Here is a 17633-nt window from a genome sequence, read left to right on the forward strand (position 1 = left end):
CTGCAACTAGTAAATTAAATGGGCTTGTAAGTGTTAAAGAATTTGCAACTACGCATAGTGAGGTGGGAGTCACGTATGCCTTAGTGAGCAAACTGACAGGAGCTGACTAGGTTAAAAAATCGATTGAATATTCCTTTGAAATTCAACGATTATTGCAGGAATTCAAGGATTTGATTAGTGAAGATGTACCAAAAGCTTGCCACCGTTAAGAAGCATCCAACATGCTATTGATTTGGTACTAGGAGCAACTTTACCAAATCTGCCTACATACCGAATGCCTCCTTTACAGCGGGCTAAAATAGAAAGACAGGTTAAGGAATTATTGGAAAAAGGTCTGGTGCGTGAAAGTAAAAGTCCATGTGCCTACCTAACTTTATTAACTCCAAAGAAAGGCGATTCTTGGAGAATGTGTGTGGATAGTCATGCTATAAACAAGATTACAATCAAATATCGTTTTCCAATACCAAGATTGGAGGATATGCTTGATCAACTAGCGAGTTATAAAGTATTTACCAAAATTTACTTGAAAAGTGGATATCACCAAATTAGAATGAGACATGGTCATGAGTGGAAAACAGCTTTTAGGACAATGAATGGGTTATTTGAATGGTTAGTAATGCCATTTGGCCTTTCTAATGCACTAAGCACATTCATTAGAGCCATGACAGATGTACTCAAACCGTTCTTGAATTCTTTCGTTGTGGTATTGTTGTGTCTCTTTTGAGTTCACGCAAGTATACGGATCGCAACGTAGTAATAAAAGATCGATCCCACGAGGAACGGGTTAAGTTCACATGCTACTTTACTCTTAATGATATGTTTACAGAAATACGAATATAGAATAGTTTTGATTAATTTCTAGTTATTCTAAATCTAATGAGTAATTAACTCTAGAGATAAATGTGTAGTAAGATACTTAGAATAATTAATCATACACAGGATTTTCCCCTTATATGCAAAAGCCTGTAACATACAATAAATAATTCTTTCATTACATATGGTAAGATCTAATTCAACCTCTCAGTATAGAATTATTCTATCTATTATATGTATTTCTACTTATAATAAATACCTTATCTTGTTAAATATCAAACCTAGTACTTATTCTTTGATTATTTCAATAAGACAGATTTAACTTTGACAGAAATAAGTGAAATATGCATATGTAAATTCAACTAAGTGAATTAAATCTCTTTGATCTTTACTAAACTATTTCTTTCTGAGAATATAATTCAGTAACCTTGATTAAACAAAGATCAAAAGATAACTTAAGGAATTTTTATTGAATGCTACCAACTTAAATTGTTGCTTTGCATAGAAGAGTTATGAAGAACAGCATACAACAAGTCTATAAAACAAGAGAAAGAAGTAATCTAACTCAAGCCTCCGGAGGGCGTCACACCTCGAGGAACTTCTTGATGTTCTTGGCACAATCAATAACAAGTGACTCTCGTCAACTTGTTCTAAGTATTACTATCACACTTCTCTTAATACAATCTAAGTTTTTCTGCTTGTGAATCTAACTCTGAATATGAATGAATTTAGGGAAAGATGGGGTTGAGTAGTTAATGGGGAAGTTGAAAAGGAAGAGTTTTGATTGGATTTGAAAGGTTATTTGCAGTTTTTGCAGGTTTGAATACCTTGGGAAGGAGAAGAATTGAATTTGAATATAAGAGGGCAGTTGAGAGTTCTGACCGTTGGAAAGTCGCGCCAGTAATTGCTGGTGTCGCGCCAGTAATTTGCTGGAGTCGCGATCGCATCTGCAATTCGCGACTCGCGAATGGTTGTCTCCATGCTTCTAACCTCTGTTGTACCCTAATCGCGCTCGTGTTTGATATGATTGCGATCGCGAAAGTGGATCTCAATGCTTCTGACTTGTTTTGCAGAGAACTCGCACTCGCGAGGTTATAGTGTTGCGACTGCAAGAGGAGATCTTGAAGCTTCTGACTTCCTTTGTGGAGAACTCACGCTCGCGCTTTATTTTATCGCGACCGCGATTGTTGGTTAAAAACCTTCTGTCTCTTTTTTGCAACAATCGCGCTCGCGCCTTCTGTATTCGCGCTCGCGAATTTTGGTTCCCTGCAAAAATAAATTTCCTGCACACTTGACTTTTGATGAGTCCCCCCCCCCCCCCCTTTTTTTTTAGAGATAATAAGATAGTAAGTTATAATAAACAAAGTATATTAATTAGTTACTGATATTATACATACCTATTGTGTTGATTCAAAATGTTAGTTGTGGTGGATCGTTAATTTTATCACCCAAATAAAGCTTACACCTTTGTCCATTGACCATAAATGTGGAACCATTAGATAGATTTTTCAATTCTAATGCTCCATGATCTGAAACTTTGATTACTTCAAATGGTCCACTCCATCTTGATTTCAATTTTCTAGGAAATAGGCGTAGTCTTGAATTAAATAACAACACTTTATCTCCTTCTTTAAATGATTTGATTCGAATCTGATTATCATGCCATTTCTTAGTTCTTTCCTTATACAACTTGGCATTTTCATATGCTAATAATATGATCTCATCAAGTTCATTTAACTGAAGTTTCCTTTTGTAGCCAGCCTTGCTTAAATCAAAATTAAAGACTTTATTGCCCAGTATGCCTTATACTCTAATTCTAGGGGTAGATGACATGCCTTTCTATAAATTAAACGGTATGGAGACATCCCAATTGGTGTCTTAAATGCCGTTCTATATGCCCAAAGTGCATCATCGAGTTTAAGTGACCAATCCTTTCGTGATGAATTGACAGTTTTTTTCAAAATCCACTTAAGCTCACAATTTGAAATTTCCACTTGACCACTAGTTTGTGGATGATATGGGGTAGATACCTTGTGGTGTACTCCATATTTTCTCAAAAGGCTTTCAAAGGATCTATATAAAAAGTGCGTACCTCCGTGACTTATGATTGCCCTTGGAACTCCAAATCTGGTAAATAGTGCTTTTAAGAATTTGACCACTGTATTGGCGTTGTTTGTGACACAAGCTTGTGCTTCCACCTATTTGGAAACATAGTCAACAGCTACTAAGATATAACTTTTACCTTGTGAAATAGGGAATGGTCCCATAAAGTCGATCCCCCATACATCGGATATTTCTACCTCCAGTATGTTGGATAAAGGCATTTCATCTTTCCGACTTATGTTGCCAACCCTTTGACACCTGTCACAATGAGAGACAAATATACGTGCATCTTGAAATAGAGTAGGCCAATAAAAGCCACTTTCCAAAACTTTTGAAGCAGTTCTATTCGCTCCATGATGCCCTCCATATGGACTAGAGTGCCAATGCATAAGTATATATTGTATTTCTGTTTCCCCTACACACCTTCTAATCATACCGTCCATACATATCTTAAACAAGAATGGTTCATCCCATAAGAAATTTTTAGCATCTGCATAGAACTTCTTTCTTTGTACATAAGTCATATCTAGAGGTATTATGTTAGAAGCTAGAAAATTTGCAATGTCAGCATACCAAGGTGTGTGAACATGTTGTACTAACATTAAATTCTCATCCGGAAAACTTTCATTTATAATTGTAGATTCTCCTATTGGTCCTTCTTCATTTTCCAGACGTGATAAATGATCAGCCACTAAATTTTCAGAACCCTTTTTGTCCTTAATTTCAATGTCAAATTCTTGCAATAATAATACCCATCTAATAAGACATGGTTTTGCATCTTTCTTAGCAAATAGGTATTTCAATGCAGAATGATCAGTATAGATTATGACTTTGGCTCCTAACAAATATGATCTGAATTTATCACATGCATATACCACAACCACCATTTCTTTCTCAGTAGTTGTATAATTCATTTAAGTACTAGTTAGAACATGGCTAGCATAGTATATCACATGCAATTTCTTATCATGTCTTTAGCCTAAAACACAACCAACAGCAACATCACTAGCATCACACATTATTTCAAATGGTAATCCCCAATTGGGTTTTGCCATAATAGGTGCACTTACTAATGCATTCTTTAAAGTATTAAAAGCCCTCAAACATTCTGGAGAAAAATCAAAAGATGCATCTTTAATAAGTAAGTTAGTTAAAGGTTTAGCAATGATAGAAAAATTTTTTATAAACCTTCTATAAAATCCTGCATGGCCTAGAAAAGATCTTATACCTTTAACCGTAGTAGGAGGAGGTAACTTTTCTATGGCTTCTATCTTTGCCCTATCTGTCTGGATTCCTTCCTTACTTATTTTGTGCCCTAAAACAATGCCCTCGTCAACCATAAAGTGGCATTTCTCCCAATTTAAAACCAAGTTAGCACTTTCACATCTTGACAATACAAGATCTAAATTTTTCAAACAACTTTCAAATGAATCACCATAAACAGAAAAGTCATCCATGAATACATCCATAATTTCCTCTATGTAGTCATTAAAAATTGCGGTCATGCAACGTTGAAATGTTGCAGGTGCATTGCATAATCCAAAAGGCATGCGTCTATATGCAAATGTACCAAATGGACAAGTAAATGTGGTTTTCTCTTGGTCATTCGGAAAGATATAAATCTGAAAATATCCAGAATATCCATCGAGAAAACAATAAAAAGCATGACCAGCAATTCTTTCTAACATTTGATCTATGAATGGTAATGGAAAATGATCTTTTCTTGTAGCTGAATTGAGTTTCCTATAATCAATACATACCCTCCAACCTGTAGTGGTCCTAGTAGGGATTAGTTCACCATTTTCATTTTTTACTACAGTCATTCCTCCCTTTTTAGGCACACATTGAATTGGACTAACCCATTGGCTATCTGAAATTGGGTATATTATTCCTGCATCTAACAACTTGATAATTTCTTTCTTCGCTACTTCTTTCATATTAGGATTAAGTCTCCTTTGTCTTTCTGCCTTAGGTATAAGTCCATCTTCAAGATTGATGTAATGCATGACTCGATTTGGACTTATCCCCTTAAGGTCAGAAATTTGCCATCCTACACTCTTAATCCTATTTCTAACAATTTTTAACAAGTCATTTTCTTAATCTATAGTTAATTTGTTAGAAATAATTATAGGAAGTGTGTGATCTTTACCTAAGAAAGCATATCATAGATGACTTGGTAACTCTTTAAGGTCTACTGTTGGTGGACTTTCAATTGATGGTGGCAAAGGCTCATGCTCCCTAAGTAACATTTCAGGTCTTAAATTTATAAACTCCTCTTCTTCAATGTTTACATTTTCTTCCTCATATTTTTCACTATTTTCCAAGGCAAACATTTCTTGTATGCATGCATCAACTATGTCAATCCTCATGCAATTTCCCTCATCCATAGGATATTTCATAGCTTTGTCTATATGAAATTCAAAGACATCATCACCTATCCTAAGGACTAATTTTCCTTCTGAAACATCAGTTAATGCTCTCCCTGTGTTCATGAATGGTCTTCCTAAAATAAGAGGACAATTTTTATCATAAACAAAATCAAGTATGACAAAATCAGTTGGAAAAATAAATTTGTCAACCTTAACAAGTACATCCTCAATGATACCATAGGGTCTTTTAATAGATTGGTCAGCAAGTTGTAAAACCATATTAGTTCTCTTAACTTCATCTTCTAATCCTAATTTCTTAAAGAGAGATAATGGCATCAAATTAATACTTGCTCCTAAATCACAAAGGCATCTAGGAAAATCTACTTTACCTAATTTGCATGGTATAGTGAAACTTCCTGGATCCTTGAGTTTAGTAGGTAACTTACTTGAGATTATGGAACTACAATCCTCAGTTAGAGGGACTGTTGACACATCTTCCCATCTACGTTTCTTCGAGATCAATTCTTTAAGGAACTTACCATAGTTTGGAATTTGTGTAATAGCCTCCATGAGTGACATGTTGATATGCAAATTTTTCAATTTATCAATAAAATTTAAGAACTGCTTATCTTGCTCTTGCTTCTTTAGCCTTTGTGGAAAAGGTGGCCTAGATTTATAAGCTTTAACATTATCCTTCTCCTTGTCCTTTCCTTTTTCTTGTTCTTTTGATCCTGCACTATTCACTTCAATGCTCGGTTCACAAACCGGCTCCACAGTTGTATTATTCAAAACATTAGCATCAATACCCGAAGGAACTACTTTATCTACTATTTTTCCACTTCGTAAGGCAATGGCACTTACATTTTCCCTAGGATTCTTTTTTGTATTACTAGGAAGATTTCCCACTTCAAGTGAGGAAATAGCATTTGCAAGCTGCCCTACTTGTACCTGCAAGTTATGTATGGATGATGAATGGTTTTTGAATAACTTGTTAAACTTTGATTCTAACCATTTAAAACTATCATCTTGACTACTCATCTTTTGGTTAATTCCCTCCAAAAATTTATCAATTTTACTAGTCAATTGTCCTAGTCTATCTTGAGATTGATTAACCTGATTGCCCCTATCTTGATTATCATGGTTTCTCCAAAAGGAATTATGATAATTACAATTTTCAGTATTATAAGTATTCGAATATGGACCGCGAACTTGTCCTTGAACATAATTCACTTGTTCCTCCATAACCGGATGCTTATAATTAAATTCATTTGACACATGCCCATTTTGACCGCAATTGTCACAAATAAGAGATGTTGATTTACTTATGTTTAAGTTATCAATTTTATATGACAAAACAGAAATCTGTGCTTGCATCATAGTTAAGGGATCGAATTCATGCACTTTCTTTACCGAATTCTTTGAGGAAGAAGATGACTCATTATTAGCAGTAGAATGACTTACCTGAGTCCTTTCGGTTGGCCATATGGTATTATTGTTGGCCATCTCTTCTAGTAACTCAATTGCATCATTAGTAGTCTTCTTCATTAATGATCCCCCTGCCATAGCATCTATAGTTCCTCTTGTAGAAGGCGTTACCCCATTGTAGAAAGTTTGAATCAATATATTTTGGGGAAGGCCATGGTGTGGGCAAACTCGTTGGAGTTCTTTATAGCGATCCCATGCCTCATATAGGAATTCATTTTCATGTTGGGTAAATGAGGTTATTTCTTTGATAAGCCTAGCGGTTTTTGCTAGTGGGAAATATTTAGACAGGAAAGCTTGGGCTAGTTGTTCCCAGGTAGTGATAGAATTTGGTGGTAATGAATTCAACCAAGCTTTTGCCTTATCTTTCAATGTGAAAGGAAATAGACGTAACTTAATAGCGTCTGCTGGTACTGAATTCATCTTAAATGTATCACAAATCTCAAGAAGACTAGCTACGAGTTAGGATCCTCATTTGGTAATCCGTAAAATTGAACACTATTTTGGATCATTTGTAATAAAGCAGGTTTAATTTCAAACTGGTTAGCATTTACCGGTGGACGTACTACTCCTTTTTGTGAACCATTTAAACTTAGAGTAACATAGTCCATCAACCATTTAAACTTGTGACATTTTGATTTATAGCCACACCGAGGAAGATCATTTAAAACACTTACGATGAGTGTTAGAAGTACTTCGTCAAGAGCAGCTGTACATAAACCTGAAAAAATGCAGTTTCCTGCAACTAGAAGTGGTATTCTTGGGATACATTGTGTTTGCTTAAGGATTAAAACCAGATCCAGAAAAGGTTCATGCAATTACCGAATGGCCAGCACCGCAATCCATCAAAGAAGTTAGAAGCTTTCATGGTTTGGCCTCTTTCTATAGGAGATTTATCCAAAATTTCAGTTCAATTGTGAGTCCTATAACTGAATCTATGAAAGAAGAAAAGTTTGAGTAGACAAATTCTGCACAAAAGGCATTTGAAAGAATCAAGTTTTTGATGACTAGAGCACCTATTCTTACACTTCCAGATTTTGAGAAATTATTTATTGTCGAATGTGATGCTTCACATGAAGGGATTGGAGCTGTTCTTAGCCAAGAGGGCAGACATCTTGAGTTTTTTAGTGAGAAGTTGTTTGAAGCTGAGAAGCAATACTCAACTTATAATCTAGAGTTTTATGCCTTGGTACGAGCTATTCGACATTGGCAACATTACTTAGCTTATCGTGAGTTTGTGGTTTTTTCTGATTATCAGGCCTTGAGGTATCTAAAATCTCAGAATAAACTCAACATTCAACATGCTAAGTGGAGTTCTTTCCTTGATGAATTTAATTTCTCACTAAAGTATAAATCCAGTTAATCTAATATTGTGGTTGATGCATTGAGTAGAAGATCCCTAATTTTGTTAATTTTGAGCACTCAAATTACTGGTTTTGAAGAACTGAAAAACCAGTATGATTCAGATTCATGTTTTGGCAAGATAAAGGTTGATTTGCTGCGTTCTTCAGAAGCTGAAAGTCTGCCATACCGATTGCAAGATGGTTATTTATCAAAGGGAATAAGTTATGCATTACTGAAGGATCTTTAAGGGAACAAATCATTAGAGAACTTCATGGAAATGGTTTGGGAGGACACTTTGGTAGAGACAAGACTTTTGCGATTGTTTCCGACCGTTATTATTGGCCAAAGATGGAAAAATATGGGAGAAAATTGGTGGAACGATGTCCAACCTATTTACTCGGAAAGGGAAGCACGCAAAATACAGGATTATATACTCCTTTACCCGAGCTAGATGCGCCTTGGGTTCACTTGAGTATGGATTTTGTTTTGGGACTTCCAAAGACAGCAAAGGGATTTGATTCTATATTTGTTTTAGTGGATCGTTTCTCCAAAATGGCTCATTTTATCCCATGTTTCAAGACTTCTAATGCAGTTCATATTGCTGAGTTATTTTTTCAAGAGATTGTGAGACTACATGGTGTTCCAACTTCTATTGTTTCCGATAGAGATTAAAGTTTATGGGGCACTTTTGGAAGACTTTGTCGAGAAAATTTGAAATTGAATTGAAATATTCCAGTACTTGCCATCCGCAAACAGACGATCAGACGGAAGTTGTCAATCGTAGTTTGGGAAATCTATTAAGATGTCTTATTGGGAGCAATACAAAGACATGGGATCTAGTTATTCCCCAAGCTGAATTCACATATAACAATTCAATCAATAGAAGTATAAAGAAGACTCCTTTTGAGGCTGCTTATGGACTTAAACCTCAGAATGTACTCGATTTGGTTCCCTTGCCCCAAGAGGCTAGAGAAAGTGCTAAAGGGGAATTGTTTGTTGATCACATCAGGAAAATTCATACAAAGGTGAAAGCTGCCTTAAAAGATAGCAATGCATCATATGCCTATATAGCCAACCAGCATCGGCGCATACAAGAATTTGAAGAAGGCGATCAGATTCTCGTCCACTTAAGACAAGAACGTTTCCTTAAAGGAACTTCTCATAAGCTGAAATCTAGAAGGTTTGGACCATGTAAGGTGTTGAAGAAGATCAGTTCCAATGCCTATGTAATTCATCTTCCATTTGATTTACAAATCAGCCCTATTTTTAATGTTTCAGACTTGTATCCTTTTCATGGATTTGATGGAGTGCCATCCTCCATTGAAGCACAAGTACAAGAGCTGCCAATTGCAAAGGCTCATGTTATTGAGGAAGTGTTGGATGTCAAGGAAGCTCGTTCTAGGCGTGGCAACCAATATAGACGATTTTTAGTTAAGTGGTTTGGAAAACTAGCAAGTGAAAGTACATGGATTCTGAAGAAGAGCTAAAGCAAGTTGATCTAGCCATATATGCGGAATATATCAAGGTTTACTCATCAGAGCCGAGTCTTTTTCAAACCAGGGGAGAATGATGCAAGAGCAATCCTTGTCCTAATTGGATTCCTAGCACAACTAGGATTTTATTTAATTTACTGTTTTATTTCAGATTTGCATTATTTATTTCAGATTTTATTTAATTTGCATTATTTCATATTTTATTTAATTTACTGTTTTATTTCAGATTTGCATTATTTAAAAACAAATTTATTTTGCTTTTTTTATTGTGTCTTGAAAAATGGGTAGCTCACCTATATCATGTAATATCAAATCAATGCAATGTGCTGCACAAGGAGACCAAAATAGTTTTTTCCTCTTCTTCATTAATAATTCACCAATAACTACATAAGCTGCAACACTATCTGTCATCACTTGAACCACATTTTCCTCCCCAATTTCTTCCACTAATGAATCAAGTAACTCAAACCACTTTTGTGCATCTTTCATTATATCTGACGTATCAACAGATTTGAGAAAAACTGTTCCACTTTGGCTATTAACCAAAAAATTGGTGAGAGACCTAACTCTCATATCAGTCCATCCATCTGACATCAAAGTACATCATGTCTTGCTCCACTCCTTTTTATACGTCTCTAGCATTGAATTCACATTGTCAACTTTCTTCTTCAAAAATGTAACTCTAGCTTCACAGTAGCTATTCAATTTTAAACCTCTTCCATATTCACCAACCATTTCCATCATTGAAGCAAATAATGGACTCTTCACTAAATTAAAAGGTAATGCATGTCCATACAAAAACCTACAAATGCTTTGACTCCTTTTCCTTTAGTGACAAAGGCGTCCATAGTTCTTTCTCTTTTTAGTTCTTCTTCTCCCAATTGTTCTTCAAAGGATTCTTTTGTATTTGTAATTTTTGGTTTTTCATTTCTCCTAGAAGCTTCCTAAAATTTTCCATCGCCAAATCCGGACATTTTATTGCATGGGGCAACATTATTATTGGTACAGGCAAGATGGTGTTTCACACAACTTATTCCTCCCCACCTTTGAAGTCCACAATAATTACATTTTAAATGCATCCTACTATCACCAACTCGAGAACAATGATCCCAAATGGGATCATTCTTCGTTTTAGATTCTTTTTTGGATTTGGAAGACATTTTCTAACCTATCATAAAAAATAAAAATAATATTTGCAAATTACAAAATTACAAATAATTTTAAACTAGGATTCTAACAACATTGATAATTTACTAAAAGCCAAAAACAAAACACATTTAATTTAAAAATAATCGAATAAACAAATAATATATATTATAATTATTAAATTATATCTAATAGAAAATACATTAATTAATATCTAATAGACTAATCATATAATATTATGTGGGTGTAATTTTGTTAAAGAAAGCAAAAAACTAAGGCTATCAATCAGTCACTCACTACCACTGACAGTTGAAAAGCAAAGTAATATAATATATATTATATATAAGAAAGTTACACAATAAATAACACGTTACACAAACACAAGTATTATTATATTAATATATTATAATTCTATAATTTCTATATATTATTTATTATTAATAATATATAGCCATGGCCCACATGATATATAGCTCACGTTTCAAGCTTAAAATCAATAACAAAGTCAAAGACTCAAAAGTTACAAAATAAGAGACTACAAAAACTCAGCCTTGACATGAAAACGAAGAAGAGAAGAAGAAAAACAAAATAGAAAATCAAAGGGAAAAAAAAAAGAAAAGGAAAAGAAAATTGAAGATGGAGAAGCATACCTTTAAATTTAGAAGAAAATTTTTTCTCTGCCCTCTCAAATCTTTCTCTTCTCTTATTCTTGTGAATATTGGCAAACAGGTACTGTTCAGTCTATTCTCTTCTCAAAATATTGTTTCCAACTTTTGAGTTGAGTGTTTGCGTCGTTTAAATTTCCTCATATAGGTTGTTAATTTTAGTCTTCTACTCCTATTAGGAATAGGTTTGTAAGCGTTTGAGCCCATATTTTATTTTATTTTTTTTAAATTTCACACGAATCATTGATTCAATGCGATTCATGTCGATTCGTGCAATTCGCTTCTAATTCAAGGTGGTATTTGACCCCCCTTAAAATACGTCTCGTTTTACCTTAGATTCAATACGAATCATATGATTCGTATCGTGAATCATACGATTCTAAAAACACTGGCAGGAAGAGTAACAAAATTTTCCTTAAGTAGGAAACAAAAAATATCATCAGTCTTGGAGACATTAAAAGAATACTGAGGTTTAGTTTTAGAGTTCACCCGATACTTCTTTTAAGAGTCCCCTTTACAAGTACCTCAAGACATGGACAAATATAGGAACCAAAATTAACCAAATCAGCAACAGCCACCTCCTAATGAGTCTCTTGGGAATAGGTATCTACAACTAATCTCTTCCTCTGTGATTCTTCCATGAGTAGTTCATCATATTCTGCCACTTTTGCAGCAAGTTTATAGAAGTCCTTGAACTTCATTCCTTGGAACTTCTTTCTCAGCTTGAATTCCAAGTCGCATTGTGCCATCTTCACAAATTATGCCCTCTGGTAAGAATATCTTGCAATAAGCATCCATCAACCAACCAAATGAATATGCCTATGAGTTGGAGATAAGCCCAAATAAAAAATTTCGCAACAGCTTATCCACCATCCCATAAATAACATTAGTCAATCAAATTATCTATATAGAATACATAAGCAAAGAGGATACAGAGGATTTAATAAGGACCTCCTTACTCGTCGGGCTCAAGTAACAGAAACCCCCAACAACTGCTGAAACCTATTTTTCATAGAATGAGAAATAGACTTAGAGAAATAAATTATGGATTTAGCAAGTTTAGCCGTCTGCCCACTACAAGAACAGAATATTTGCAATACATCACCCATAATATTCCCTTACTTCAGAGAAGCCTTTAAAAAAAATGATAAGATCATCAGTAAATAATAGATGGCTAGTAGAACCACCTCTAGAAGCTCTTGCAAAATCCATTTTTGAGAGAGAACCTACTGTTGAATCAAAAGCGAAAGACCTTCCATACAGAGAACAAACAAATACAGCAAAAGCGAGTCTCCTGCCGTAACCCGCGAGAGGGTGAAAAAGGATCCGAAGGACTCCCATTTCATAAAACAGACAAAGAAGAATGAGAAAGCGCATTCTGATTAGATTCACCCATAAAGCAGGAAAGTGAAAAGCAAGCAAAATAAAACGAAGTTAATCCCAATTAACGTGATAATAAGCCATTTTCAGATCAACCTTCAAAGCAAAATGACCCACCTTACTTTTAGAATAGCAAAAAGTATGTAACAGGTTTTGCATCATAATCACATTATCAACTATAGTGCGAGCCAGGATAAAGCTGCTCTGAATTGGACTAATCAAACTACTGATAAAAGGCCTCAGCCGATTAATAAGCACTTTCATCACAACCTTATACAACACATTATAAAGTGTGATTAGACGAAACTGAGAAATCAACTTAGGGACCTAGATCTTAGGAATAAGCACAATAAAACCATGAGCGACTTCAGTCGAAATGGTGCTAGATGCAAAAGAATTAAAAATGAAAGCCACCACCTCTTCCCCTACAATATCCCAGTACTTTTTAAAAAATAAAGGCTAAAAACCCCCTGGAGCTTTATATGAACCTGTACCGGAGATAGCCTACCAAACCTTATCTCAAGTGACAGGCAATAACATAGCTTCAACAGCCTTCATAGGCAAGACCCAAAGAACTAGCTGAAACATCATTAGAGAATAAGCCTTTATAATAATCGAAAGACAAATTTTTCAAAACATCTGGATCAGTAACCCATTTACCTGTCTCATTCTTCAAACACTCTCCATTTACAATGAACTTTTGTAACTGCATGGTAAAACTTAGTACACTGATTTCCACAAGAAAGCCATAAGGACTGCGATTTCTAAAACCAAGAAACCTCCTCCTACAAAATAAGATCATACTAATGCAAAAGATCCTTCTTAAGATTAAGCAAATGATTAGAGACACAGTTTTGAAGTGCTCTTTGCACACCATTAAGCCTACTTATGAAAATCCTCTTATTATAATGGATGTTATCAAAAACCTCTTTATAACGTTGAGTTGCCTTCTCCTACACATTAGATAAAGTCTCAGAAATATATATAGGGGGAAGAGCCCAAGCAGAAGCAAAAATAGAATAAAACTCATCTCTAGTAGTCCAAGCCACCTCAAATCTGAAAGGTTTAACACTAGGTAACGAAGAAAAAACTCTAGACTCTAGCAGAAAAAATGATTAGAAACAGTTTGGTGAAGAGTCCTAACCAACACTTCAGAATCTGCACCTCCATTTCAAATTACAAAGAGCACGGTCCAACCTTTCTTGAATAACACTACGACTAAAAACAGTTTTAGTCTAAGTAAACGAACAACCTAAATCCAATATCAAGCAATGATCTTAATGAGCAACAATCCTACTGCAACTAATAAAAGAGGGTGGAACACCACCTTTCTTCTCTAAAGGAGAGGCAAGCTCATTAAAATCACCAAATAAAAGCCAAGGAGAAACCATATCAATAGCAATATCATACATGTGATTCCAAAAAATATGTTTCCAAGTTCTAATGGGGCTAGAGTAAATTGCTGTCAAAAACCAAGCTTGAACCCCAAATAGAGAAGAACTATAATGAATAAACTGAATGTCCATTCTTAAAACTTGAATATTACCAATAATATTCTGCTAGAAAACCCAGCCACCAACCACAAAACCCAAGGGATGAGAAAGACAAAAATCAGAAAAATTCAAATTTTGAGCAATTGTAGAAGCCTCAGTACCATCAATCCAAGGCTCCATAATAATTAAAATATTAGGATTATAACCACATTACATCTCCTTAACAGAGTACAAAAACTTCGTTTAAGAGCTCCACAACAATTTCACATTATTATTTTAAAATCCATAAATAATAATATTAACAAAAGCAAACTGAGCCTAAGAAAGTGCAAAGTAAGCTTGTATCGGTCGACCAGGACTTCTACTTCAGCATCGCTCACCATTGCTATGATCAGCGGCCTGAGATTCGATCGACATTAGCACAGTAGATGCAAGCATGGTAGGGTCAGCATGTACAAGTCGCGAGGAAAGGACTGCATGACCAATGGAGATGAGTTCTGGGTCAATTGAAGCAACATCCAAACAATGACCCGTAGAGAAGGGGACCCCAATAGTCATACCCAAACCATCACCAATCTCGGACCCATTACACCCACTCCAATCGACCCACTTAAAGCCCGCAAGTCAGTAGCATCCTCCAAAGCAAGCCCAAATGCCTGCCCGTCTAAATGTACATCCGATAAATAAGAAAATGGGCTACCCAAGGTCCAACTTGGGCCTGAGTATTGGGCTTCAAAATAGAACTCGACAAAACAAGCCCCCTTTTCTTTTACCTTTGTCCAATTGCTTGTGTTTGGCATCCGATCCACCGTCAGCCACTTCATCCAACTCCCACTCAAAACCAAAATTCTCCATTAACAACGAGAATTTATTGCTCGAAGATTTGGCCAACTGTTCCTATCAAGAGCAGCCACCTTATTTTTTAAAAAAAATTTTTTTGATTCCTACACTGTTGTGAACCCCTCCCCAAAACATCATACGCATGCATGTGACTAAGGGCAGAAATGCATGTGACTAAGGGCAGAAATGCACGTGAATGTGTGAGTCGCCACCTTGTTTAATTATTTTCGGGTAAACTAGGAAAAACCCTAAGTTGACTCCAATTTTAATTAACCTAATTACTAGATTAATTATCCCAATGTCTAAGGCCTGGTTTGCGAACCCGAGGTGGATCCCGAGACCATGTCATGTTGATGAACTAACCAAAGAATGAATGCTTTGCAGGGTGATTAATGTAATTGGACCAATGAAATGTTTAAGTGATTTTGACTTGCCGCTCGGGGTTAAATCCCAAACGTGCCTACGTACTTCCATTTGAAAGGAAGATCAAAGTCCACGTAGTTCGATGGGCCTTTTTAAAAGGGCTTTGAATGGGTATGCTTAATGCATGAGTGTGTGTATGCTTTGTGCATTTTGTTTAGGCATTTTGCCAAAAAATTGATTGATTTTTAGGCATTTGTTGCCAAAAGTTGATTTAAGGCTTTTAGCCAAAAAGTTTGATTAATTTAAGGCGTTTTGCCAAAGTTTTGATTTGAGCGATTTGTCGCTAAAAGTGGTTAACCTTACTTATAGGCAATTTGTTTGCCGAAAGTGATCAACTGAATTGCAATGTAGGCAATTTGATTGCCAAGAAAAAATGTGTTTAATGAAGGCTATTTGGCCACAATTATTGATTAATTGGACTTAAGCCGAATTTGTTCGAAATAAAGGCAATTTCACCATAGTTATTGGTTAACTAGGCTTTTTAGCCAATATTGTCGGATTTAAACTTAACACCACGATTATTGATTAACCGAGCGTTTAGCCTAAACTTATTTATTTGAGGCAGTTTATTTGCCTAATGATTGACGTGAATGCTTTTATGCAATTGTAGAATTATTAGGAGTAGAAAAGAAGAATGCATGAAGTGCTAAAATTAAATAGGCAGAGTTTAACTTACGTATCTGATTTAATCGTCGACCGCTTCTTAACTCCAGGTTAAGCTCCTCGTTAAGGAAATTTTAATTAATTTAATTTTAGTGACCACTTAACAAAGTAAGAAAGTGATAAAACTAAATTAAAATGCAAGAAAGCAGTAAAGAATCGCAAAGAGCGTAGGGGAGAAAGAGCGTCCGTCAACACAGACTCAGTGTCGAAAACAGAAGGCCTGGGGCCACTATTTATAATAAAAAAAACTGTTTCGGCGGCCGGCGACCGGCCGCCGGGACTCTGCGGCTGGGCCGCCTGTGATCGGCGGCTAGCCGGCGTCCGGCGGCTGGGCCGCTGGTGGCCGGCGGCTGGACCGCCGGTGCTCGGCTGCTCGGGCCACCGGAAGCCAGCGGCTGGACCGCCGTGCCTGGTGGTTTTGCTACTTTAACACTTCGGGAGTTTTTTCGGGAGTTCTGGACCTCCAAAAAATATTCCGGGACCAGTTCTGTGATCCCCATAATTTTCCGGACATTTCAAGTACCATATTGGCATATTTCCGGTGAACTTTCCGAATGGCTTCCGGTCCGGCCGGACTGTTTGCAGTCCGGGAAAACTGGCTCTTTGAGCCTCAAAATTTGGGTATTCACAACTGTGCAATAATCCAAGGATGAACAAACTACCCTCCTCTCGTGAATCTTGTTGAACATCATGCATGACATTATCCATAACCCTAGAAGAGTCTGAACCAAAAGCAACTTGCTTTGAAACAGAATTTTGGCAATCCTTAGTACGGTGACCCACTTGGCAACAGGACAAACATAGCCCAATAATTCTCTCATATTCCATAATACACCACACACCAGCAATAAAAACCTTAGGAATTAATGGCTGGTCTAAATTCAACTCAACACAAACACGAGCAAAATCAACCTCGAGAGGCCAAAGCAGTTTGCCAATCAATTTTAATAGGAGTGCCCACAACACTAGCCGATGCAAAAATAATTTCATCATAGTAAAATTCCATAGAAAATTCAAGCATGCGAACCCAAGTGACCATAGAATTTCACTGTAGACGGCTAAAAACCCAATTTCTAGTTTTGAATATACAAAGGTTGACCACCCACCAAATAAGGACCCCCGAGATAATATGTAGCATATCCTCCTTATCATCAAATTTAGCAAGATAAAAACCATAACCCAAATCAATAATGTCTAATTCCGATGAAGGTTTGCATAACAACTGTAAACAATTCACCAAAAAAGAATAACTAAAATATTTTTCATGGACCTTAACAATCAAGGTATCTGTCAATTGCTCACTAAGTTCAGAGACCATCTTCTAACCAACCATCACCTTTGGCTTTAAAGGATCACCATTTTGATACTTTAAACGAACTTTAAAAGCCCAATTATTTCCAAAAGAGAAACCAGAACTCT

General features: G+C 35.9%; 1 protein-coding gene and 1 non-coding gene across 2 annotated transcripts; one reads left to right on the forward strand and one right to left on the reverse strand.

The window, feature by feature from the left end:
* Positions 1-5078: 5078 nt before the first annotated feature.
* LOC149498379 (uncharacterized) lies at positions 5079-7190 on the reverse strand. Its single transcript, XM_089717305.1, has 2 exons — positions 6747-7190; positions 5079-6233 (listed from the first exon to the last, which is right to left on the reverse strand). The coding sequence occupies exons 1-2, from the start codon at positions 7188-7190 to the stop codon at positions 5079-5081; spliced, it is 1599 nt and encodes a 532-aa protein (XP_089573431.1).
* LOC149498380 (small nucleolar RNA R71) lies at positions 6919-7025 on the forward strand. Its single transcript, XR_016319831.1, has one exon. It is a non-coding gene; the product is annotated as a small nucleolar RNA R71 (small nucleolar RNA).
* Positions 7191-17633: the final 10443 nt, after the last annotated feature.

The sequence above is a fragment of the Jatropha curcas genome, chromosome 2 (genome assembly GCF_041381405.1).
Source record: "Jatropha curcas cultivar XTBG-Jc1 chromosome 2, XTBG_Jcur_1.0, whole genome shotgun sequence".
Lineage (NCBI taxonomy): Eukaryota > Viridiplantae > Streptophyta > Magnoliopsida > Malpighiales > Euphorbiaceae > Jatropha > Jatropha curcas.